This window comes from Ammodytes marinus, assembly GCF_949987685.1.
Source record: "Ammodytes marinus genome assembly, chromosome: 13".
Taxonomy (NCBI): Eukaryota; Metazoa; Chordata; class Actinopteri; order Uranoscopiformes; family Ammodytidae; genus Ammodytes; species Ammodytes marinus.
This window is the reverse complement of record NC_137217.1, coordinates 14,505,190-14,532,623: the sequence shown is the minus strand read 5'-3', so window position 1 is coordinate 14,532,623 and position 27,434 is coordinate 14,505,190. Positions and strand designations below refer to the sequence as shown.

At 39.7% G+C, this 27,434-nt stretch overlaps 2 protein-coding genes across 2 annotated transcripts in view; both read right to left on the bottom strand.

Moving 5' to 3' along the window:
* The window catches only part of LOC307259390 (F-actin-uncapping protein LRRC16A-like), a gene marked incomplete at its 5' end in the record, with an annotated part of 62,406 nt that extends 42,397 nt beyond the window's left edge, over nt 1-20,009 (bottom strand). The window contains 2 exons of the mRNA XM_080039204.1: nt 15,922-16,019; nt 19,970-20,009. Of these exons, the coding sequence (XP_079895330.1) occupies nt 15,922-16,019; nt 19,970-20,009 (138 nt within the window). The remainder of the gene's footprint in view (nt 1-15,921; nt 16,020-19,969) is intronic.
* Nucleotides 20,010-21,884: 1,875 nt separating this feature from the next.
* LOC307259083 (tumor necrosis factor receptor superfamily member 11A-like) lies at nt 21,885-23,932 on the bottom strand. The gene is made up of 5 exons (XM_080038818.1): nt 23,920-23,932; nt 23,039-23,429; nt 22,434-22,613; nt 22,258-22,339; nt 21,885-22,149 (listed from the first exon to the last, which is right to left on the bottom strand). The coding sequence occupies exons 1-5, from the start codon at nt 23,920-23,922 to the stop codon at nt 21,915-21,917; spliced, it is 891 nt and encodes a 296-aa protein (XP_079894944.1). The 5' UTR covers nt 23,923-23,932; the 3' UTR covers nt 21,885-21,914.
* Between the last annotated feature and the right edge of the window lie 3,502 nt (nt 23,933-27,434).

Below are 27,434 nucleotides of genomic sequence, written 5' to 3'. Positions count from 1 at the left end.
AGTAAGTTTAAAGAAGTGCCACACTGTTACTGCCTTTGAAATGCATTTCGACATTTTAAGGGGAAAACACATTGTATTTATTATTTCAACTATTGAGTTATTTGTAGAACAGCATGCTAGTGTAGGCCAACAAGATTGATTTTCTGAATTTTCAATGCTGCTTTCTTTTTATGTTTTAAATTGGGAAAGACATGTTCCAAAACAACCTGTATTTAAAAAGAAATCAAGCAAGTAGGCTAATAATAACCATTAATTAATTATAGGCTATCGCATCACAGTAGGCCTATTGTCCACAATAATCACAGCCCCCCATCCATAAAGGAACTTTAAAAAGTTTAATTTGCACTTGATGTGCCTACACAAGTGTATGGTCTATTATTTGTATTTAGTGTGTCTGCATAGTATTGCACAAAAACAGTAGAAGTTTTCTTTAATTGTGTTTTGTACTGTCTGTAAAATTATACTTGCACATAGCAAACAAAATTGCACATCTGTATTCAAATAAACAGTTGTTTATTTCTATAGTGCGCATTGGCATCTTTGAGCAAAATACCCCCAAAATTTGCGCCGCGCCTCCTGTGACCCTGGCCTGTGACCACCTTGACTAAGACATATTATGGGGGAAACACCGGTAAAAGTAATGATTTGGTCATTCATCAGATGAAATATTGTGGAGTTGTCTGGCTCAGAGAGACATGTGTATTGTAAGACCGCTTTTCAGGGGGCCCATCAGGACTTTTTGTATAGGGGCCCAGAATTTGGTGCTACGCCCCTGCTCGTGACCATGAAACGTTGTGTGAATACAGAGGAAAAAGTGAAGAATGTCAATGAGGAGAAAGATTCCCCTCTACTTGACAACACACATACACACAGACGGTGACATTTACACTGTCAATGATATCTGCCTTCATTTTTTATTGAACTGCCCCCTGTCTGAGTGAGGTCATCCTAGATCTGTTCTTTTCAGTCTGTTTTTTGTGTGATTTCTTTTCATGACATCGCTGCGTGGTGAGCAAACTGGACCCCCAACTGTCACTGTTTATTAGCACATGCATGTGGAGCAAGCTTGCCTCTGTTGCTGCTCTTCGAAAGAGACGTCAAGGCTTGAGATGGAATAACTGGAATGCATAAACTTGACATTCCTGTCCAGAGGACCAGCTTGGAAAGGAACGGCTGGTTTGAGATGGCTGAAACAGAATACGATATACCTGTATACTGCAGGGGATAATGTGCACAGAAAAAGGCATCATCGGTGCTGCATAGCTTGAGCAATCTAAACAAGGAGTCTGTTTTGTTCTTTATATTACAAGGTTGCACATTAACCTTACAAACATCTAATTATTTGGTGACTATTTCGATGTACCAACGAGGATTATATTAGTGCACCATAAAACAATCCAACACAGGAACAGATATCAACACAATAAAAAAAAAGTGACCTTTAAAACTAACTCGGTTCAACATCTTCTACACATTAATTCCCCTTTTGAAAGCTCAATTTGTAACACAGACACCCGAGGGTTTTACTTTAGCCGCACTGACAACAAATGGCCGAGTGCTGCTTTTACCTTTATGTTCCGAAACACTGGATTGCTATGTCAAATAATATCACAACACAAGCAAGGATGACCTATAAAACAACAAGGCACACAAGCACCCAAAGTCTTAACACCCTGGTTGGTAAGAAAAAGGCATACAGTAAGTCCCTCCATCAGTGTAGTTGGAATCTACTTAACACAAGGATAGAGTTGAAAAAGAAGATGGAGAAGGACCGATCAGAGCAGAGACTAATCCAGAGAGTTTAAAAAAATAAAAGTTTAGAAAATAAAATTAGTTCAAAGGAGAAAGAGATAAAGAAAGAGAGAGAGAACAGCATTACTAACAAGTCCCAGGTAAACAATGACTGGAATGTAAAAGCACGGAGGGAAAGAAAGCACTGAAAGAAGTGAAGAAAGAACACATTGATAAAGATCAATAGACTGTGTGACTATCTTATGAAAGAAGACATTAGGAACAGTGGGATAAGATGCAGGGTTAAAAAGGATGACAGTGTGTTCCAGCCCGCTGTGGCTCAGCTCCACAGGCTCGGTCTCTGTGTGTTTTGATGTGATGGATGGTGACAGGCAGGCCAGCGTGGCCAAAGATAACCTCTTCTAAAGAGCACTACTCACCTCTCTCTCTCTCTCTCTCTCTCTCTCTCTCTCTCTCTCTCTCTCTCAGCATAGCCCTCCTTTGCATAAAGTGCTTGTGCAGATATGTTGGCGAAGGAGAAATGTGATAGGTCTGGCCAAGTCACTTCTGGGATTTTGTAACACGCAGCATCATAGAACCTAGTCATACTAGGCAAGAAAGCTATTTTTAAGATTTGCGCAATTATTGGAGCACCCATACTAGAGACTAAAAGTCACAATCTCTTGACCTATTCTGCACAGATTTTTAAAAATTTTTATTTTTTTAAATGGTTGGAGTTCATGACAAATAAAAAACACCAGGTTTAATAAAATGAATGATGCACACCAGTAGGAATAGCTACAGCTGCAGTGGCCCCCAGTAGTGACCAAGACCTTGCTTGTTCTGACCACTGAGGCTTGATCTGCTGTTCAGCTATTCAGTCTTACTACAGAGGGTAAATCATTAGAACAATCTATTAAAGGACAATAGGACACTTTTATGACTCCCTGCCAAAATGAATTCAGTGCACATTATAACGTGTTCAAACCGTTTGAAACCCACTCTGATTCATGTTGCCACAGCCTCTTGGATTTCCTCTTTAGTTTTCTATCCTCCCACCCTCCTCCCGTCAATGCATGACTGCCCATCTGCCCTTTTGAGTGGACGAGGCCTTAACCCTCTCATGTTATATGACCCCTCCTCTCTCTAAACTGCCCTCCTCCCTCTTTCTCTGTCTTTAGTGGACTTAAAGCCTTGAGCCTTCCCACGAGCCAATGATTTCACAGCGACCACCATCCCGCCTTCCGCTCCACTCAGCCAACCAGATGGCAGCAGCATTGGAGCATGTCTACAAGACCCAAGAGCATCTGCTAGTACTCTCTCTCACCCACAAGCAAACACACACACAATGCTACAATTTTCTGTTATTTATTTTATACATTACAAATCAATTATAAATATATATATATTTAAAAAAATATACCTCACCATTTACAATTTCTGCACCACACACACCATGAGAAAAAGTCGACGGTCTCAAATCCTATTATAGGGTCAGCAACAGACGCACTGATCGGTAAAGTGTGTGTGTGTGTGTGTGTGTGTGTGTGTGTGTGTGTGTGTGTGTGTTTCCATTCACAGTATTACCATTCCTAAATATATTTTTTTATCTGTCAAACTGTCAACCCCACCTTCCCCCTCCTAATGACCCAACCCAACATGTGAAAATTCACACACACAATGTGTTACTATATGGTAACTAGCCCATACCCCCCCCCCCCCCCCCCCCCACACACACACACACACAAACATACACAAATACATATCCACAACACAAATACACCCACACACTCCCCTCACACATGAAAGTATCACGCTACAGTGCCAAGTCTTGCTTAAGAATGTCAATGAGTTTCACCCCCCCCCCCCCCCTCCTAAACGACACTCACGCTGGCTTACAGTTATGCTGGATCTCTGTAAGATCCCAGGCAACACAAAGCAGTGTTTCATCTGCAGTCATTCAGCTGTGGCAGAGCTCAGCCACAGGAAATCTACCCCCCAACAAAAATGATTTCATTCACCCATCATGTCTTGGGGTGCATTCCCACTCGATTGCATCCATCACATTATTTCCCATCCATTACTGTAGTTTTGTTCAGTTTGAAAACTCTGGTGGCCCAAAAAACAAACAATCAAAATTAGATCTGAAAATGTCTCAAGTGTCTAGGGAATGCTTGATTCATCTTAGTGGAAATGTAACCATTATTAACAAGTTTGTTGCCAGATAAGTCCGGTACTTGTTCCATCATATCGTGTACTTGCAACTTTCTTAAACGTCTTTACTCCGTCCTTGAATAAATAATTTTATAATATGGGATACGTATACAGCATACTCGTTTGCTTTTCTTGCAGATTTTCAGACGAGAATGTTTATACAACTACTCTAATATCTGTCAGTCAGTCGAATATGACGCTGCAGCCAGCAGTTGGTTAGCTTAGCTTAGCATAAATAATGGAAACATGTAGCCTGGCTCTATCCCATGTTCATAAAAATGAAGAGAAATGGCACTATTACATTTATCCCACACCGCTGCTGACACAGACTCTTTATTGCATAACTTATGTCCTGCATGTGCACATATGTCTGTGTGCAACATTAATAATGAGTCATGAGGTCCCGGCTGCGAAAATGTCAACGCAGCACAGAGAGTATTTTAAGGGCAATGTATGAAAAGAGAGATATAAACAGAACAAGAGAAAGAGAGGGAAGGAGAGAGAGAGATATCAGCCACTAAGTTCAGAGGACATCGTTAGAGACAGAGAGTGAGACGGAGTGAAGAAAAGAAAAGGGGAAAACATATTGAAATGACATAATAGATTCTAAAAGCCGTTTTGCTGAAAGAGACCCCAGAATGAAACCCAATAAAAGGGCAAGGAAATGTAATGAAGGAGAGCGTTTCAAAGCCGTTTCATCCCTGTTGAACTAATGCTGCTGGGATGACCCCATGTTAGCTTTCAATACGCTGGAATCAGCTCAATAGATACAATTCCAGAGCATTTCTTTCATCCTCTCATTCTGCACTTCCCTGCTTTACCCTCCCACTCTTTTCTTCCCTGATATCTTTATGTCCTTGTACTCTTTCAGCCCCATCCTCTCACTGCCTAATATCATAGCCTACTTAAAGTTACACTATAATATTACAGATGATTCCAAATGGTAAAAAAAAAATTACCATGATGCCAATTTCCCACCAGGAAAAACTGCATTCGTGAGACTTGAGAAGAAAAGAACTTCATGTTTTTTCCTCTTCACCTACATTCTTGCGCTCTCCATTTTCCTTATCTCAAATTGGATGCCAGCATCCGAAGAGTTGTATACATAGGTCATATATACGACAAGTTTGAGCTCCAGGAGGGTTAAACCAAAAACATTACCCGTTTTCTGATCAAGCGCACTTCAATGTTTTTATTTTTAAAGGAGGAAGTTACTGTACAAAAAAAAAGAACAAATTGCTGGACTCGATCGAGACCAATGGCCAAGTCCGAGACAAGTCCGAGTTTTCTGGGGTCCATTTCCAGCTGAGAGGAGACCTCTACAGCAATGCAGCGATAGAAGTAGTGACAGTTCCTAAGAAACCTTGTACTGAACGTTTAAAGTTTATGTATACAGTAGCAGGTATGTAAGGTGGTCTCTTGGTTTTTTTTTGTTGACGATATCACAACTCCTGAATCAATACATTTATATTCGGACAGTTTTATAACCTCCAGCAGTCTCATAACTTGACCTCAAGCATCGATATGTCCAAACATCCTGAGAATGACCCTGAACACAATTTAAAACTGTTAAACCCCTCAGCAACAGAGGAAGCACACTATTTTGTTTGCCTGCTATGTTTGCCTGCAGTGGGAATTTGCTCCAAAAGCCAAAGATAACTACTTATCTATCTGTGATGATAAAGTGAGAAAACGGAGAGACAATCTCAGTCAAGCGGACACTGGGGAGAGATCACTGTGGTGGGACCAGCTCTACAGCCAACTTGAACTTTATCTGGTTCTAGCAAAAAAAGGCTTCCTTCCTTACCCCTCTAAACCAAAACAGGAAAGTCAATTGTTTCCCAATACATTGATTAGCCGCTGCCAAGACAAGCTGCCGAAGTTGCAGCTGAGGTCCAATCCTGCACATTTCTGAGGTCTCACTCAAACTGCACCAAAACCACCGCAAAACGTGTGTATATGTAGTACACTTTCATAGTACAGCAGTGTTCAGTGGTAGAACAGCTAACATGATACACACAGCCTGGTCTTTTTCTGCAGCCTCAAACAAGACCTCAAATACTTAAAGAAAGGTATACTGTATAGCATAATTACAAACAACCACAAAAACACAATATAAAAAAACATTTGGAAAATATAATTTATTCCTTGGGCAGCACAAACACTTAACGGTATAATAATATTTTTTAGGGAAGAGTCCCCAGATAGAAAAGCATTTAATCCCTTTGTCAGGATACATGCCACTTCAAATTATGGATCTGCCATTCTGAAGCAAAAATCATTCTTTGCGGTGTGAATATCCCCCAAACTGCACTAGCAGCATACGGAGAGATACATAAATTTTCTTTTTATCACCGCCCTACTCATCATTATGTGTTTCACTGCTGAGGAGATGAACATGCTGCCGGGGACAAAAGGCGGCACACTGTGGTAGTTCCTGAACAGATTTGATTGGCTGGTCTCGTCAGACCACAGCTGCGGCGATGCTTAGGGATGAATGTGTATGTTACATTTCCCATTGCGGTCCATTTTCTTTATTTAATTGCCACCGTTTTGTTCAGCAGAATACCAAGTGTCAGGGAATATGCACTGTGTTCAATAATAAATGACACGCACAAAGTATGAGCTTGATAATTGAAATAGATGGAGAGACTTTCCAGACAATAAAATGTGCCTTCATGCGGCTGACAATTCGTCTTCAGAGTGACAACAATTTTATTTTTTTATTAGAGTACAATCAATAACAGTAATTTACTGTAGGGACTGTTATCTCTGCATGCTGCCTCTCTAACAACCCTATACCAGGCAACCAAGTCTTAGTACACAATGAAGCTAAGGCTGAACAAGGGTTCAGAGGCAAGCAGAAGGATTAAATGATTGTCCTTTCAGCTCAAGATTATATTTCAGGAGTTTAGCAGGTAGAGTGAGTGGTCGTCCACTGATCGCAAGGTTGGCGGTTCTATCCCCGCCTCCTGCCAAATGTCAAAGTGTTCCATAGGCAATATACTGAACCCCAAATTGGTGCCAATAGTTAGCTTGCTCCCGCATGGTACAATGTATGTCAGCCTGCAGGGCATCCTCAAAGAACCCTGTGTGTGTTTAGGTAACTGAGATAAGAATAATCACAAGGGTTCATTCATCAGCATGCCAGCCAGACACAATGGGGAGGGGACTGTGTATGCCTGTGTGTGTGTTTGTGTGTGTTATTGTGCTGGTGTGCATGGGTGTGTGACTATGTGATGTTGAGCCAAGGTTTCTGGATAAATATGATATCGCTGCCGACCACAGGGACGAAAGCGCAAGACAGTAATAAAGCAGAGCAAAAAAATAAGAGAACAGAGGTGGAGCCATTGTTATTTTTTGTGGAAATCCTCCTCTAACTGGAGTACAGTGCTTTGTCAGGGAGAGAGAGACATTCACGAGTATAACGGAGAGAAAGCTAGAGAGAGAAAGAGAAGAAGAAGGGAATGGCAGAGACAAAGGCAGATCGGGGAGAGGGGAGGAGGGAGGAAGGGGGGATTTCATTCTGGGCTGGAGTTGGCATTACCCATGGTTTCCCTCTGGAGTATGTAGATAACATCAGGCAGGCAGCATTCAACAGAGACACACACGTGCACACATACACACTTAATGTTAAAAACAGTTTGAGTGGTTTAGATCTTGATCCTGATTAGAATCACATGAAAAAAATAATCAAAAAAAGAGGATGGAGATAATATTTGGAACTAATACTGGGCTTTCTGTGAGGACCATAATTAAAAAAAACTAGAGAGGAATCAGAAAACCCGAGAATTGGGAAAGTAACTTTAATTGGTTGGATCGTCATCGTTTGACAGGAAAAACAGACCATTTTAGGGATAGAGAGCAACATATCTTAGTACTGTAACAATCATCAAAGCTATATTTAAAATAAATAAATGTTACACCTATTTCAGCCGAACAGTGTTGAGGAAATATTATATTTAATAGCGGGAGGGTCATAAAACCCCAATATCGCTGTTCCATTATTCTGCTGATCCGTCAAAATCCATTCTCATGATGAGTACACCCTCACATGGAAACATTAGCACACATGACTGCGCACAAGGACAACACAGCACACTGACCAGGGAGGGTATTTCCGATGCTACATTGCGATATTAAAGCATATTGCAACAAGAGCTGCATCCACCCTCCTCTAATCTGTATCGATCTGGTTTAAAAAGACACTCTCTGAATAATCCCCAAGGTTAAAATATTGGTCTAAAGACAAATTCCCATCATACAGGCGCCAACCTGATAGGCAAGCCTCTGTGGAAGAGACATACTGTCACTCAGGCTTCAGTGTTTTGGCAGAAAACATCACATTGATTAGACCCACTTGTTTTTGTTGCTGTTAACTATGACATTGTGCACAAATGTCATTATCATCCAATCAATGCAGACAGTTGCTGTGACCTACAAAAGTACTAACCCAATTCAATGACATTCAATGAGAGCAGGCTGACACTGTACACACTAGGCAACCAGGCCAACTCTTTACATTAAGACCAAACAGGACTCACAAGAGACAGGGCCGATGAGGCCAGTCCAGCAGACGTTGCAAAAAATATGCATTGTATGTTATTATAAAACTCAAACTATGAACAAATTCCATCCCGCTTGAAACCAGACATTTTGTAAATCAGTTACTGTATATGAAAGATAAAACCAAAGTCAACCAATCCAATGACCCTCAAGCAGAGACAATTATAATACTCAGACTGACTGAGTGACAATGACCCTGACCTATGAGATAACGAAGATGAATGACTGTGGGAGGGGCTTGCATAATGCCAGGCTGTGTGGCCAGTTAATATCCCCCCAGGGAGGCGTTTGTAGGGCATTGTGGGATGCAAACATGCTAAGCCTTGCTATATAAAAAAAATATTCAGCTTGATGGAGCGTAATACAACATGGAGGGAGGTCGATTATAGATACTCAGCATTTAAAGTGTGACAGTGAGGAAACAGACTATAGGACATAATGAGCATGTTCAACTGTATCCTGAAAATGTGATCCATTCATGTGATTCATACACACCAATGTAAGCTGCGTCAGCATTTCAAATGAATACACAACAGAAATAAAAATAAACTCTGTTGAGTACTAATGTACTAATATTGTTGCACTACACAATGACAAGGCAAAAGTTTTTGTAAAATCCTATGTGGATTTCGCTGAGACTTTTATTTTGAAAGTTACACTTTCAGTGATATAGTACTTAATTTACTTAAATTTAATATAATTTAAATTCCTTCCCCAACATTTCTTACATTTTTAAACAAGTGTAAAGTGGATTGATGTTTTCCATTTCGGTGTGCAAAGTGCTGAGAGACAATCCTGGGACATGTGGTCCTTGTCCACAAGGTAGAGTTGGACTTAACACACACGAACACTCACTTAAACACACAAACACACACAAGCATTTCCTCCTTATTAACCGGCTCATTCAGCTGAGTACGTCCTACCACTTTACAGAAACCAATCCACTCAGAGAGAGCCAGAAATTTTAACATCTGGTAGCATGGTGTGGATGCTAAAATTAAACTCCCTGACTAACCTTAATTAGCATCTGCATTCAGTCTGTTCTGAAAGACAGCTTTAGCTGAATTGGTCACGGGATGACACAGCAAACCAGCGACTCACAGTGAAGTGCTTTTAAGGGTTAATTCATTCTATACATTGCTCTGTTTGAGAAGTGTATCAAATGAGATTATCTCTGACTGTTGTTTAAATGTTTTAATATATCCGTATTTTGATCTGTGTGAGTTAACGAACCATGTCGAGCAGCATCAAGGTGAATTTAATCCTCACCAGGGCCAGCTGGGACCTTTCTGTATTGCTGCTGTTTTTACATTTCCCCTCACAAGTTGCAAGTAAAGGGGATTGATAACTCTAAATTGATCATAGGCATGATTGCATTTGAAAGAAAAACTGGGTTAATTAACGAGTGATCCAAAAATACCATCAAAACACGCCAAAACAAAATGCTGCATATTGGATTGTTTGTTTTGAGAGGCAATTTTGTCCATTTTCAATATAAAAAGTAGGACTGCAACAATTAGTTGATTAATTTAACAACAAGTGTTTTGGACCGTTGGTCGGAAAACTAATGCATCCCTGAACATAACACTTTGTGCACTTGAACCAGATGAATCATTTTGGCACATTTTGTATCTTGTTTTTTGATCTACAATCAAGTTAAGTTAATCCTCAGAATCGAATTGAAAACATTGCTAGAAAATTGCAATTGTGAGTGTGATTGCGTGAATCGCAAAATGTTCTGACAAAACACAGGAAACGGTGACGGGTTAGACACTTTGGTTCCGCCTGGTTAGCTCTGAATGTCCACCTCAATTATGTTAATAATCACCACAGCATGATGGCTGAAAACACAGAGGACTTTGAAGCAGAGTTAACTATTTAATAGACTCAATGACCATGTGCCAAACAGCATTATTATCGTTTGAACTCAGGCTGAACCTCAGTTAAAGAACAAAGAATAGTATTTCTATGTTCATGTTCACTCAACTGAGCAAGATATTCAAATGCATAATGTACTGTATATACAAAATGATTCCCAACCTCAAAAATAAAAGCAAAAACTAAAAATAGATTTAAATGGGCAGAGAGGTATCCTGTGAGGTCACTGTGGATTTAGTCAGACTGCTTTGACCATGAATCTCACATTACATACAACCACTGAATCTCTTGTTGAGAAAAAGAAAGAAAAGACAAAAAGAGTATGTCTCATCAGCATGCCAAAATGATTGTTCTTCACAGAAAGGTGCACTTTGCAATTTTCCTATTTAAAAATATTGCACAATAATATCTTATATAACACCCTTAACTTTAATAATATTTTTCTCTCATTCTGTAATAACAGGAACATATTTAGCAACCAACCAACCAACCAGAGCTAACAATACTTGTAAATGTAAAAATAGCAACTTATTCAGATTTATGTTATAATCTTTTCAGTTATTTCTGTAAAGGAAGTAGCCACATGATGAAACAATTCCAACAGCCTGAAGCAAAGACTGGCCACCAGAGTATATTATCAAAGGGAATTTAAAATGTGACAGATATTTGCTCTGCAGCCTTCAAGAAAGAGATTTTAGTACCAACACTAACACAAGATACTACTACTGCTGGTTCCCATGGGTAGACATCACAGGTGATCATCAGGGAGTACAGAACTGGGTCACTTCCTTTTTTTCTCACTGTCCCTAATGACAAACCACGAGGTACAGCAGAAAAAGGAGAGAAGGATATCAAGCAAAAAGATTCGTACTATATTTTAAGCCTCGGCCTGTTCATAGGCGTTAGCATGCGGTTCTCAAACTTTTTTCCCAAACACACAATATTTATGCAAATGCCTCAGTGGCTTGTTATTTCACAACAGCCTGGTTTCCGTCCATGACGGACTCAGAAATGGCTAAACTTTCTGTTGGCATATCGCTGAAGTAAAACTTTTTTTAGAATAGTCTTCGAGGCTTTAATTGGCAGGGTCATGTGAGGACACGCTGCAAGTTTGAGGGATCTGACAGGGAAATATACCCAAGGGTAAGCACAGTTTGGAAAAATCCACACTGGAAAAATATGTAACAAATTTTGATTGACACAGCAGATTTTTTTTTCAACCGACATGGTATAATAGTCTTCAAGAGTCAAGTATGTGAAATTAGGAGGGTTAATATGTGTGGTCCATGCTGTCCTTAAAAACCTGCGGATTGAGATCATGTCTTATATGAGTAGCAGCAGCTTTGTTTTACACTGTGTCATCTGTGCTGTGTTAGTGCCAGTCCCACATACAAAGCAAACAATGAGATGCAATAAAGCAGTTAACCATTGGTGACAGTCTCTGGATAGTGCACATACACAAACACATGAACTTCCTTTGCACACTAAGGGATCATGAGAAGGTTGGACACTATGCCAACCCATGTAGTGTAATTCTTTAGAATGGTAGCCAAAAGATCCAAAGAAGCCAAAGAAGTAGCCAGAGAAGTAACGCTACACGAGTAACATTTAGACAACAAGAGTGAAACATAGCAGCATAAATTCGCACATTCTACAATAGCTACAATCCAACTCCAAAAGTTGTCAAACATTTCACTCAAAACGTCAAGTCAAGGGATGATTAAATCATTGAGATTCATCCTCTGAGCAATCCATTCAGTAGTTGACGAGATATTTCATTCTGGACCATCATCATGGCTGATGACCCAACTGATCGTCACTGCCATCAAATCAGCAAAGCCAAGCATCAAAGTAAAAAATGTAGATCCATAGAATTTGTATTATATCAAAAATACTTTATCTCTTAAAACAATGCCAAACTATAGCTCTGTGCAATGTTTACTGGGTTGTCTCCATTTTTTCCAGCTTCACACTGTCTCCCTGGTGATTTCTGCCTGTCAAACTTTCAGAGTTATAGTCCACAGTTTTTTTCTTCTTGATTCCCTCCATCCCTTACAGTACATGTCATTGCCCTTTTTTCTCCTCTCTTTCCGTCTCCCGTCCACCCTCCTCTGCCCTTTCCCGGGGTGTGTTTGATGGACTGATGTTATTATCTCTACCTCCTTCATCCCAGTGTCTTCAAAGGAGGGAGATGACTGTATCTATCAGGCTTTAGTGTGCTTAAGAGAGGCCTCGGGCAGTAGTGCTCCACTCTCAGTCTGAGCCCAGCTTGGTGGGGGAAAAGGGGGGAGGGCTTTGTGTGTATTTCAGAGACAAGCAAATTGATAGTGGAAATAACCATATTGGTAGCCTACCCTTATTATCTGTGCTGTAGGCAGATTCCCTGCATGGTATAAAGTAAATCAAACTCTCTACTTCATGTCAACGGAAGGTTCAATCAGTGTCAATAGAAAAAACATAAAATCTGGATTGTAAATCACAGTGGGAGATTGATGGGTTGTGTGTTTGACATTTGAGGTGGTCTGTTGGAAGTACCACACTAGAACATACAGCTCATGCATTACATGCATCAGGCCACTAATACACATGGGTAATAATAATAGTATACAGGTGCTAAATTATAATTTATAATGGTTTAAAATCTCAAATATAATATTTTGTAGGTGTAACTTGATAAAACATCCTAAACAAGTTGAGAGGAAACAGTGATTGTTTTGGTATGAACATCACTGCTGTGTGAATAGAGTAACATTGTCTGAAGAAATCAAACTATGTCACACCCGAGGGTGCAGGCAGCAGCATTAGTCAGTCCATTAACTTTGTCTCTTCATATCTTAGCCACCCAGATGAACTTGATTACTCTTTAACAGACGGCAGCAGTGCTGCATATGCTCATATCATTTGTTAATACAGATTTGACACATTTTGCCCTTGTCAAACATGTACAAGCACAGACTTACTGTATAACACCATCTGACTCATTGTCAAACTTTGTTAAAGTTATTTTTTAATTAGTGTAAAGAGGCATAGCCAAGTCAATTGAAAGGAAAATAAAGTGAATCTCAAATCTTAAAAGGTGTACAAATATAATCTGTATAAAGCATGTTCTTGAGCAGTTAACCCATCTGTGAAAGTGCAGATAAGGTTAAGAACCATTTTGATGACATGCTTTTTTATGAATGATCATATACATGTTGAAAAATGTATGAATTGCAGTGTGGAGGATTTAATGTGTCACATGGTTAAAGTTTATAGTGTGTGAAAATAAGGACTTTCGACACACAGCTTTGAAGCAGAGGCGGAGATATCCTGACTTTAAGTCCGTTTTGAGTCAAACTCCAGAAAAACGAAAAGCTCACCCAGAGCCACTGGAGAGATTATACAACTGTTTTCACAGTAAAGTGATCCTCGTGTGTTAAATCAACAGAGCGGCCCTCTGACCTTTAACTTGAGACTTTGTTTTTCACTTTACAGAACCAACATTTATTTTATTACAACATCTGATCTCAAAACAATGTCTAACATTAGATACTGCTCATAGGGCTACCAGTCTGCGATGTGTTTGTGTTCCCTGTGAGCCATTTCCTGCATAATCGGTTTCTCAAACTGGGTTTTTCTGCAGAACAACAAACAGTGCTTTATTTGTTCAGTGTGCTCAAGCAGAGCGTCGATGCAAACTCACCGAGTCATTCTCATGCTCTGCGTCTGGATGAAATACCAGAACCACTCCACTGGAATTCCTCACTTCCCAGTACTAACTCCCACTTCTTTGCATTGTTTGGTGGTACTGTGTGTGCTCACTACTAGCCTCTGTCTCCAGCCTCCCACGTGATCACATTGTTGTCATAACCACGTCAATAGGGTTTGACCCAAACCAAGCACAACAAAAATACATTTTATAAAAAGTTAAATTGAGTTAAAGTTAGGTAAATTAAAAAGTTATGTTAAGGACGCTAACGTTTTTGACAGACATTAATTTGTTTCTTAGTGATAGCAGCGCCCGGGGATTAGATTTATTAGATTTATTTTTTACTTTTGGTGACATGAAGCAACTAAAGTGTTTTTTCTGCCTTGCATTTGCACTTGAGAACAGGAAACACAGGCCTGTGTAACACATGCATACTGTAAGTGAAAATTCAAGGACGTGACAGATCCATTTGGTTAATTCTCAAATTTTTCACAGACTTCCCTCTCAAAGGCATTTCCACTACAATTTTTAGCACTTTCATATGGGCAGAATGCCCAGAAGTACATCCTGTAGTGCAACACGATTAATACCTTGTTGAATTGTGGGGGAAACTACAACACTGGTAAATATACTAGACATTGATATTTCCCTGGTAAAATCCTCACATAGAGCTTTTAGAAGAAATTAAGTGTCTCTGGTTAACGATTACATTACATTTACTGACGAGTCCAATTTTCTTACATAGACTTTCTCCTGCTGCGGCTCACCTCAGCGTGCTCCCAGATCATTTAGCGTGTATGGTAAATGTGAAGGGGAAACTAATATTTTTTCTTTCTCTCACCTCTCTCTCTGCTTATGAGGTGATACAAATCAAAGTTTCTACAGTAAATACAATTGTCCTGATATTGTTAAAGTTAAACACACCCATGGGTCTGGCTTCTTGTTCATTCTTGTTAATGTCACACAATATCACATCCAAAATGCAGATGAATTGGCCGTGTGCAGGCGTGTTCACAAAGCTTTTAAAGACTTTTCTTTTGTCTATCCCACTCAGAGCCGTATAACTAAAAGCACTTCACTCTCCGCTGAGAGTTGTACGAATAAAAGGCTCCACCCGAGGCCACACGTATTAAACACTGCGCTGAATCCTTCACAGCAAGTGAGAGCATCCTAAAAGAACCAGGAAAAACCTTATGAACCCTGCTCGGACCCTGACTTACTGATGGAACTGTTCTGTTCATTACTATCTTATGGCTTCTTATCAAATTGATGCCCAGGAACAGCCAATATGCATTTTTAATGATCTACCAGGAATTAATTATTTAGCGTTCAGTTGACAATTACTGCCCCGCTGTCAGCGGTTAATGGTCTGAGCTGCCTTTTCCACCTGGCCAATAGACACAACGAGATGTGGATTCAGAGTCGGAGGTGTGACTGGATGAATGGATTACATTATTGGGGCAGGGACAGGGACAGTAACACACACACACACACACACACACACACACACACACACACACACACACACACACACACACACACACACACACACAAAATTCAGAGCCAGAGAAAAATCCCAGTTACCCAGATTTTCAGTTACTGTCATTTTCTTCGATTAAATTAGCAACAATGCAATGAAGCAAAAGCTCACAGTACAGGTTGAAATTAGGAATGTCTTTCAAGTGCTTAGGATGAAAGAGAAAAAGGCAGGGAGATTTTGACGTTATCCAACGAAATGTGTAGATTTCAAAAGCAGAGACAAACACGTGGTATAAAGAAGACGGACAAAGATTGTACTACCCAGTAATGAAGAAGTAACTTGAAAGCGGCACGAGTTGACTCACCAACACTCTGTTCTCCGTCTTGTCTCCTTTGATCTCCAGTTTGACTCTTTTCCTCAGCGACAGCTTCACCTTTCTCCCCACTGCATCCCTCACACTCTCTGCACACAAAACAGGACAGAAGAAAAGGAGACTCACACACAAATATTTGGAAAATATCTTGCCAGTAAATCTAAATCTATTTAAGTGTCGACAGAGCCATGGCTGCACTTGTGGGAACTTCAAACTAAATCCTAACCTTAGCATGCTCATATGCTCACAACAACAATGATAACTTGCATATGTTTAGCAAGTAGGCCCTACAATGTATACCACGTTCACTATCTAAGCTTATTGCATTAGCATGCAGGTATTTGGTCATAAACTAAATTATTGAAAGGTTTGACCTGATGGTGGCATGAGAGAAATCAAATATTATTTGATTCATCTTGAGCTGGACATAAATACAGTAGCCTAAATTTGTTTGGAACTGTTAGATCCATCTAACAGTTCCAAGCATTTCAATCTTTAGCACAAGTGCTGATGCAAATGAAAAAGAACAAAGGACATGGGATTACCAATGTCCATTAATGTCAACATTTCAATTATATAGCTGTTATTATTAAGCCTAGTTTAAAGTGGCCGACTGAAAAACAGATTTTCAGCCTGACTAAAATTGCCAAATATTTCTCGGTTCAACCTTATTCAAAGTAAGAATTCCCCTTTTTTTCTCCCCTTGTTTTTCATAATCGGAAATTCAATGCATTAATAATTTTGCAGCGATGGTTGGTTGAAAAACAAGGATATTAAAGACTTTCTTTCTATGAATTAAGACAATAAATTAAAAAATAATCAAACAATTAAGAAATACTGAAAATAATCTACCATTAATATGCTGAGGGTTCAGTTTTCCAGTGTTCAGATTGATTGTTCACACTCAGTAGTGTTCCCAGCTGCCAGGGAACTGGCTCCCAGAGCAGAACTGGGTCAGCCGCCTCTCCACGCTCCTCATTCACCCACCACACAGCTTGTGATATGGTCTGAGACAGAGAGGGATACTGTGTGTGTGTGTGTGTACATCTGTCCTCGCTGGCACACACACACATCCTCGCCTACAGGCCCCTTTTCCTCAAACCATCATCAGATCAAAGTGAAACTTATAAATTAGGCTAAATAGAAAGTGGCACATCGGCCAACCTGGCAACAACAAAAGCCTCAGACACCCAACAACCCATTGATGTCTGGAAGGAGTTTCTCCACGAAGTTAATCATATTAAGTTTTTAATGAGTCTGGGCAGTTGGGACAGAAAAAGCTCCTGACAGACTCATTTATCACTCTTATTCTGCTTATTAAATTTTTCTGTTCATTTATTTAAACTGTGACAGGGTGACTTGGTCACACTAGGATGAACATCAGCAGGGACTTGTGTGGAAGGTGGGGAAACGGGAGACCTATGGCCTTGTAAATGCTCAAACTAACAATTCACAAGCCAATAATGTCACTCTCCCATTAATTGAGCCTCAGCCAATCCAGATTGGTGTTTTGACGATGACCCCGATAAGACCTGTTGTTTTTTACACCGATGAAGATAGCACTTCAGCTGCCTGTTGGACTGTGATTGATTGGTAGTTAGTTTTACTTCCCTTATCCCCTCAAATTAAATATTTCCCAGACATCATTTGAGACATCGTTCAAAAGGTTTGCGCCTTTTTCTCTCCTATTTCATCTCATTGGATAAAGTGTTCGAGTACATGCCGCACAAACATGTGATTTTTCTTTAGTTTTGGCATCCTCAGCTAATCTTGTGCTGACTGTTTACTGCATGACCAGGCAGATGATACAATAATTTGTTTCAATATATAGTGGCAAGAGCACAATGTAATAGTATCAGTGACTTGTGAAAAGCCATATGTTGTCTATGCTGTGTCTATCTGAGGCATAATGATGATGATGAATCACCCTCACCAGTGGCTGTTCCATACAATGGCTACTTAATATGCACTCATCAAGACACGGGATCATGACAAAACAAATTCCTTGCATCAATTGTTGGGCGCTCAATGTTGGGCAAATGAGTTAGCAGGAATCAGATCCTTATCAAGGAGAGTGAAGTGGTAGAGATCCTGTTAATCTAAGATTGAATGGAAGTTTGACATTGAGAAATCTGGAAGGCTAATTCTTTTGTTTGAATTGCGTTAGGAAAACTTAAAGAACGCTTGTTGTCAAAATCAGTGAATATCTCCTCACGATACCTGTATGATGTGCACTGAAAATAAATCTGGTGTTAATACACAGACTAGGCTCTGTAAACAGGCATGTAAACAAAGGGTATGTAAACCATTTTACAGAGCCTTGGCTGTGGGTTAACACTGGATTTTTTTTTTCAGCGCACACACAGCACGGACAGGTATCGTTAGGAGGAGATATTCACTGATTTCGACAAAAAGGGAATTTGACTACAAGCTTGCAGATTGCATGTACAAGGGATCCCAACATGTCCAATGACAGAAATATTAGGCAGATATCTTTCTTTGGGGCGACCGTGGCTCAGTTGGTAGAGCGGGTTGGCCAATGATCCAAGGGTTGGCGGTTCGATCCCCGCATGGCCACCTGTGTCATGGTTGTTGTTTCCCTGAGCAAGACACTTCACCCACCTTGCCTGGCGTGAATGTGTATGACTGCTGTATGTTTGAGGTGGTGGTCGGAGGGGCTGTTAGCGCGGAATGGCAGCCACGCTTCCGTCAGTCTGCCCCAGGGCAGCTGTGGCTACTATTGTAGTTTACCTCCACCGGTATGACTGTGTGTGAATGAATGGAACTTGGAACCCTGTAAGCGCTTTGGGTCCTAAGGGAATAAAGCGCTATATAAATCCTATCCATTATTATTATTTTTTGGAAATGTGTATAACATGATGAAAGATACATCCCATATAAATGGAAAGGTGCAGCCATAAATAATACTTCAAGAGAAACAGTAGTAGTTTAGTTGATGTTAACAGATTAATATGGCTACATACTGACAGTAAGGGGCTGAAATCCCCACATCAAACTGAAAAAGGCGAGCATACTTTAGTGTCCTGTCTCTATCTTTCTGAGCAGCGGACTGGCAGAACAAAAATAAATCTGTGACTCAGTGAATGAATGCACACGCCTGACCGAGTGACTACATGATGACCTGGTAGTTTTCCTTTAAGCCACATCTACAGAATACACTGTTGAATCTCTTCAAATGGGGCGGAGTAAAAACAACATTGTGGGCTCATGTGTGTCCACAAGCACTTTTGCTTGTCCCACATTGCACTGAGGTGTCAAAAACCTAGCTACTTTGCCAAACAAAGAGACCCCGAGCTTGAACCAAACCGACCACAGGACTTCAAGGTATGTCCACAAATCAGTACAATAAGAAATAAGGAACATGGAAGACTGCATGCCTATAGGACAGACAGATTGAGGCTAAACCAGCTATATATTAAAACTCATGGGGAGAGTGGAACAAGGTTCCAGTGGGGGAAATAAACATGCAGGATTGACATGCTGCATTGCCACTCATACTTAAACTATTTTGCTAAACTTCCAAATACGGGCTTCAGGGCTGGCATATTAAAATAATAGTACTGGCAACTGGATCAACAGTAGCAATTCTCCATGTGTACTGCAGCATTTACAGTCTCACTGAGAAATTATAACCAGCCTGTTTATACTGTAAAGTCAAGTATGGTATTTGACTGTTTCATCATAGGAATGAATTATAGTAATGCTACTATGTTATTTGGAAGAGAACACAATTTAACACAACGATAATTTCACAATACAGCTGTAGGGATGGGTCTACTATCAACACTGTGGGAGGGATCATAGCATTACTATTGTGTCTCATTCACAATATGCATGGCTGTATAGGCTACAGCCTGTGTCTGATAGGCTACATTTCATTGTATTAGTTTAAAGAGGTCAATAAAGGACTTTGAAGAGCACATGCACGCTTTGAATTAGGGGTACGATCAGAGGCGGTATCAGTGATTGTTCCATCCAGTCTGGACACATGGGCTACAGTGGAGTGGTGTGTTCTTACCCAGGAGCTCTTTGGGAACCTCTGACACTTCTTCGCTCATTTTTGCTGTCCGGTAATATCCAAAACAATGACAAGTGTTCAGTCAACGCATCGAAAAGCCTCAAATAACGAGGAAACAAGGAGCGCCGGATAGAAAGAGAGAGGTGTCAGGTGGTGCTAACGCCGCCGCCGGTGCGTTTCTCCCGGTTACATGCTCCTCTCCTCTTCTCGCGGTGCCCGGACAATGTAGGATCCACGTTTCTCTTAGCGCATATATTTCCGAGTCAAACAGCGCGGGGCTTCAGATGTTGCATGAAAGCATAGAAAAAAAACACCGCTAGAGTTTCCTTAGAATCATGTTGGAACCCAGCAGATTGTGCGCTTCAGGGAAGATGAAAAGATCCAGGCAGCGCTCACGCACATCCTCTCCGTCCGCTGGCCTATCGTAAAGCTGTCGGTAATACAGTAGCAGCCAACAGTGGGAACCGGGGCCCCTCCCCGCTCGGTGATGCGACAGCCTGGGAGCCGATCCTATGCCGGGGCGGCGTGGCGTGGCAAGAGGAGGGCGTTGGTGGTGGTGTCAGCCCGATATTAATGAGAAGGCTGCACTAGTGGTTCCCAAGCTGGGAACCGGGGACCTCTAGCGGTCCTCGTAGGAATCCCACAGGGTCCCAATCCAATGATGGTACTGCAGTTCAGGAAGGGGCTGTCCCAAGCTTAATAGGCCTACATTAGGCTACCTACTGGGCATACACTATCCCCAATGGATAATAAAGCCATAACATAGGAGATTATCATAGGCCTCTTATAAGTAGTCTATAAAAAGGTCACTGTAAAAAATCAGGACTGCAAATTTAAATACGCTCTAAATCTCGGTGGGAATATAACGAGCATGTTGCATATATATATATATATATATATATATATATATATATATATATATATATATATATATATATATATATATATATATATATATATATATATATAATGTATGGGATTAATATGATTGTAAAAAAGCTAGTGTTTGAATGAAGACTTCCAAGAGTCTGAGACTATTTTAAAACGCATAATGTTTGGAATCAGTGTGATTGTGATGTTAAGTCAGACCTTTACACCGAACCATATGCCTAACCAGAAATAATAATAATATTATTATTAGGCTACAATAATAATATATATATAACATCATAGACCCCGTTTTGGAAGAAAGGCTCAATGGTTTTGTCCTTAAATTACGTGAAAATATCTATATATAAAAATGAATAAAATTGCACTAGTAAAATATGTAGGTCTCCTGTGACCAAAGAGTCAAAGAAGGGAGACGGCGACACCTTGTGGCTATTTGGTTAAATCACAGCCTGGATTGATTTTTCTACAGGCAGCCACAGGGGGTTTACTGGCTTTGAATCGTTACAACCTCTTTAGATCACCACATGCACTTTATTTAGCTGCAGCACGTGACAGATACAAACTCACACGGTTTGACAGAACGTTATACATTTCTATGATAGCATGTATTCAAGTTTAGCTTACCTTTGAATAACCATTTTAAAATGTAATGCACTTAAGCGATGAAACTAGATATTATTATATTTCACATGAACTAGCTAAGTTTCTCCTACGTTGGTCACTTATGAGGATGTGCAAACAACAATGAGGTTTAAGATGTACTAACAACAATGAAGGCAATTCGTATGCAGTTTATAAGTATCTTGATCATCACATCCTTCATTCACTATCCAGATCAACAGGCTACATTTTGGCAATGACATAATCCAGGTCATATGTCACCATGCCACTGTGCAGTTGCAATAAAAAAGTAAACAAACATATAATGTAAAATATGTTTAAAAAAACAATAATAAAAAGAAAACACTTGTTCTCAAGTAGGCACAATGACACATAAGAAAGAGGTATATGTTATTCAGTGCTGTATGGACCATGGAATCTGTCAGTCTCTACATCAAAGTAGTAAACTGCAGGTTGGGTTCTGCTGCTTAATCTCAAGGAGCCTTTTCACGAGTTTCTCTTCCATTGAGTGGAGCTTTGTAGCCTTCAGCATCTGTGGAAGTCTTTTCAGCTCCTCCTCTGGAGCCTGGGCCAGCCACGCTCTGATTTGATCCAGGAGAGGACCTCTCTGTCTGGGGGCAGCAGCCATGCGGCTAATACGGCTTCCCTCACCTGACTTATTAACGTACCTGTTGGGGGGAGATGATGGACTTTTAGCATACATCTATTCATTGATTTAATTAAGAGGTGCAGGGTGTAGTTGAAATGAGATGTGAAAAAAGAGTGTATAGGCTGACCTGGAGACAAACTTCTTCATTTTTGGCAGACGCATCCTGTGATTACTGACCAACCCAGTAAGGAAGCTCCTGAACGCCTCACCTGAGAAAGAAAGTTGTACAATGTGACTTTGAAATACAAACTTTGTCATCCAATCGTAAATTGCACAACGTTAAAGTACAAGTAGGTTTCAAACCTCCATTGGAAAAATCTTCGCAGGATCCACACACTGTATCGTGGAATATTGACCCGGGGAGCAGCTCAATCTGTCCGTTTGCGCACGTCTGGTGATTTACGCACGGCTCCAGCGCAGAAGACGAGCCGGAGAAGGAGCCATTGGAACACTTTTCACAAACAGTGTTACTCTGGGACGTACCTTAAGAAAACGACAATAACTATGGGGTCATTACAGTGTTTGAAAATACCGGCGCTGTGGCTTGCAGAGCCCAGGTGATAGTGCGCTATTTCAGCAGTTTCCATCCATTTCTATTCAAATCCAATAGAGCTGATTTAACACATTGACTGATTGAATCATGTGTTAATGTATCATAGTATTCCATGTTTTAAACAACAATAACAGTTGTGTTTAATTTAATGTAGATGTGCGAAAGTGTCAACCTGAACAATTTAAATAAATCATACGAAATCTAAATAATATAGAATTTTCTTAGTGAGAATTTTTTTTTCAAACTAAAATTTTAAGATATAACATCGTCTATTTGGTATCTAAATCTGTGATGGAAGAAAACCGATGCCAAAAATATCCAAGTAAACCACCTGCATAGGTTGGCATACGCATACCTTTCGTGTGAACACCGTGTCCGGGCCTGCACACTTCGTGTCTGATGCAAAAGTCGTCTGTCATGAAGAAGCCCTCTTTGCACCGACACACCCGGTTGCTGACCGCTGTGCACTCCGCCTCCACCTCCAGGTCACCGAAGCACAAGTTGCTGCAGTACAGACACCTGTGCAGGTAGTTATAAAACTCGGTGTAGTGATCTTCTCTGCACGGCGCACACTGCGTTGTCTCGGTGGCGGTGCAGTGCGCCACCAGGTGCATGCCGGGCTTACACTTCTCACAGGCGAGAGTCTCCCCGGTGGACGGGTCTTGGCGCTCATAGGTGGGGGCAGAATCCACCGCAGAGACACAGCGATGGACGCCAGAGAGCAGGAAAAGGACCGGTAAGAGGAGCTGAGGAGAGGAGCATGATGGCTGTTTGTAAGTATTGTTACTCTACTATTTGCCTTTACTGAAGCTTATTGGACAGGCTATAGTTGTAGCCTATGAATAGACTAGGACTTCTACCACCTGCAGGCTGCTGGGGTTCCTCTTTACTAAAAGGATATAATAAGACTATACACTAATAAATAACAGCATGACACAGTGCTAATTGAGGGATACTGTTGACGACCAAAGTCATGATATCCTTCAACTCAGCAGATCATTGTAGTATTTTTTTAAGATGAGTTTATTTTTGATATATATGTATATATTGTTTGTATTTTAAATGTTTTAATTAATATAATTATTATTATTATAGTCCAGTAGTACCGTTAAATATATATATAATATTTGCATTGTAATTGGACTAATTTACATATTATTTTGATCAAACATCTTCTCAAGCATCACCAATCATTACAACTATCATCCAAAACATTTTTTTACTCATAAAACTCACCATGCTGATGTTAACGTTGACGCTTCTTTTGAAGACGGTTTGACAGAGGAATCCGGTTCATTTATAGTGTTCAGGGAACTGTACTTCTGCGGGGGCGTTTGTGTGGTTGACTGGTTGTAAATACTGCATTGTAATAGCTCCATTGAAGGTCAATCTATTTCCACCTATAGAGTTAAAAGGAATTTTAGACACTGCATCAAGTTATTTTTTTTAACCCAATAAAAGCCTGAGAGCAATATAGTCAAGATTCTTATTTTTTTGGTGACCGACTTCAGAGGACACAAGCCCACCCAACGTTTTTGGCCTTGTTTCCCCTCCTGAGAAGTGTTTTATTGTACAAAGACGATAAGTTGCTCAAAGCCACACATTTGCTTGAAATTGATTGTTGTGCTTATAAATGGTGTATAATCTTAAATATTTCTTCTTAATTTAACATGTAATAACAAAAACTGTGTTTAAAAAAAATAATCTTCAAACTTATTGTTTATTCCAAAGGTTTACATAAAAAATACAAGAGATTTTAACACTTTATGAGCAACCATGAAATCTCAAACCATTTAAAATAAATAAATACATTTTATGATATAAGATATATCCACAGTATCAGGATATTTGAATAATGTGAGGTCGTAAATGTCAAAGTAAATATAGCTCTGTATTGCCACTAAATTCAAATGTCAAAGTAATATCTCCATGCCTTTAAGCTTTTACAAATTAAAAACATTTACAACTTTTGTTTAATTGTGATTCAGCTACATTAAATGAACACATACTGTATTTAAATAAACCAACCATGCTACAGTAATATACGAGAGCTCATGATTTAGAGGTTTTAAAACATTGAAATGGATTAATTTCAGAGTTAACTCTAAAATGTATTTGGAACTGCTCTTTTCTGTCATTTGCATAAGCATGCAAGTCATCATCATTTTACAAAGGTTAAGTAATAACAGCATACTATATCTGCCAATAGGTCAAGTTTTTCCTTTGAAAATGTGTCAGCGGGTTAGTGATGAGTCACCGAACGGTTTGTACAGTTTGATAATGTGCTGATAAAGCAAATTGTGATTAATTAATACTACGGATATGAGTCAAACGCATATACAGTATGCGTGACACTCATCTCCTCCATTTCAACAGAATGTGATACTACCATTATGATAGAGTGTGTTATTAAAGAATATGAATGAGTATAATACACAACGTACACACAGTGGGTCAGTTTATGTTAAAGAAAAACACACATAATTCCATTGTACTTTATATTTTGTGACGTTTTCTTTAATGGTCGTTATTTTTCCTGTAAAACTTGGATACAATGATGTAATGTGAAATGCGCTTGCTGATTCTGGTTTCCCTTTAACCCATCTATGAAAATAAGGCTTCTCTCAACAGTCTTATGTTGTGTCTTAATGCTACGCAACTGGACTAGCACTTTTCCTAAATAAAATACTGTAAGAAAATGAAGATAATTATTATTTTCAATAAAGAAATGTCTAGTCAAAGAATATTTCAAGTAAACAAGAATCCGATCAAGCTTTTGGAGCCATCTGCCAATGGCATTGGCAGTTTTGGGAATTTGGTGCCAGAAATACATTCCTGTCATTGCTGAAGTTGAAATAGCCCTATATGGGTACATTTTTCTTCAAACATTTGGTGTTTGATGTTTTCTAAGGTGCTGCTGCTGACTGCAGGGATAGGTACAGGAGATGTAAAGATAATACTGATGTGAAGTGCTACATGTGTGGTAGGTTAAACTCAAGTCATATGCGACTCACCACCCAGGCTCAGACACTCTGTTGTTTGGAAATAAGTGATGTGGAAGAAGACATTTCAGAGCCAGAAGACAATGTTGATGATCCAAGATGTTAAGCTCCCCCTGAGGAGGAGTTTAAGCTTTGCCAGCACTAAAATCGAATCCTGACATAAAGTTGGCTTTTGAGCATACTCTTTTATCCTCCTTAGATTTGTATTTATTTATTGGATCTAACATATGGGGATGGAATATTGTAGAACCTTCCATTAACCTCTTGTCTGTTGAATTGTAACCAAAAGCTTTTTCAATTCATAGCTAAATCTCTAGACTATAGTTCAAGGTTTTAACATATACAAAGGCGCACTTTAATCCAACCTAAATAACTGTGCTTCTGCTCATTACCCTGGTGGGATCCATATGTTTTTTCTCTGAATAGAAGACACATTGACTTGTGGAAAAGTTGTGCCACTGTGAGGTGAAATGGCTCAGAAAGACACTCATCAATCCAGACAGGAGGCTGGATACCTCATCAATGTGCAGGAATGCACATTGTTTACAGTATAGGAGTGGTGTGGTGCTGCGCGTCTGTATTACATCCAATTTTCCCAACAAAGTGTTAGATGCTGAACAACATGCCACATACTCTTAATCAAGAACTGATCTTATGAAGCCTATAATTATAGCTGTCAGCTCCCCACTCTGGTCCCAAACATCTTGTCACATTTAAAACCTTTTTACACTTATTTACAATTCTATCAATTAGAATCAAATCACTATCTAAAATTCCAAATTAGTATTTCCTTTTTATCTCCTTCCTGTATAAATACAGTTGTCTGCTCAAAATAGACATTGTCAATCAGTAATGAAAACAACAAAGGACCTATGATACTTCCCTTTGTTGACCCACCAAATAGATTGCCAAAAAAAGTTCTTCCCTCTCTCACCTTTAAAGAGGATCCATACATAAGTTCCTCCGCCCTTTCAAAATGTACCTGGTATTCATAATTTTTTTCATTTTCAATTCCTCTATCCACAATAAATCACAAGATTTTTCCGCTTCAAAAAATATTGCTACTACTAGCTCCTTATTCATTTGTGCCTTCCTCCTCCTCTCTGATTCTAGGCAGACTATCTGATGGAGTGGCATGCACAGACTCTTTAAGGGGCAGGGAGGAAAAATAAAAAATGGACACCTTATATGAAAAAACGAGGGACCAGTGCATGCTGACCTCCAATTGATTTTCAGTCACTCCCTCCTCTGATATAATGCTTTAGCTGACATATTGTATCTGCTTTGGTTTTATCTTTAACACCCCACAATTGTCCGAGACTGGTTAACCCAGAACAATCCCCTCTTTGCCCACACATTTTCATTAATAATGTATGGTTCCTTCTCTTAATCATTGATAAATTAAGTTTTTAGTTCAATTATGTTGGTTTCCTTCATGTTGTACAAAGTGAATCTTGCCAACCTCTTCCTTGTAGAACTTTATTTGACCTACTATGGTGATTTGGTTATAGGGATTAATTGAATGATGAATCAGTCTTCCAAATGAAAAGTTAGTACATTTATGAGACTGATTTAAACTAATTGGCTATCACTTTCTCACTTTAACTGGGTGGTGCCCCGTTAGAAGTTTATTAGAATTAATTTCAGTTTTCTTCTTGATAACCGGAAATAGAGATAATAGCCTCTACTTCCTCTTACGGCATTGTATGCAATTAATAGGCATTCGAAAGTAGTAAAGCACTGCAAAAA

Coding starts and splice junctions, on each gene's coding strand:
- LOC307259083 (XM_080038818.1), bottom strand. Junction 22,614..23,038: donor ACACGGTGTTCACACGAAAG/GTATGCGTATGC, acceptor CGTTTTCTTAAG/GTACGTCCCAGAGTAACACT. Junction 22,340..22,433: donor CGAAGATTTTTCCAATGGAG/GTTTGAAACCTA, acceptor TTTCTTTCTCAG/GTGAGGCGTTCAGGAGCTTC.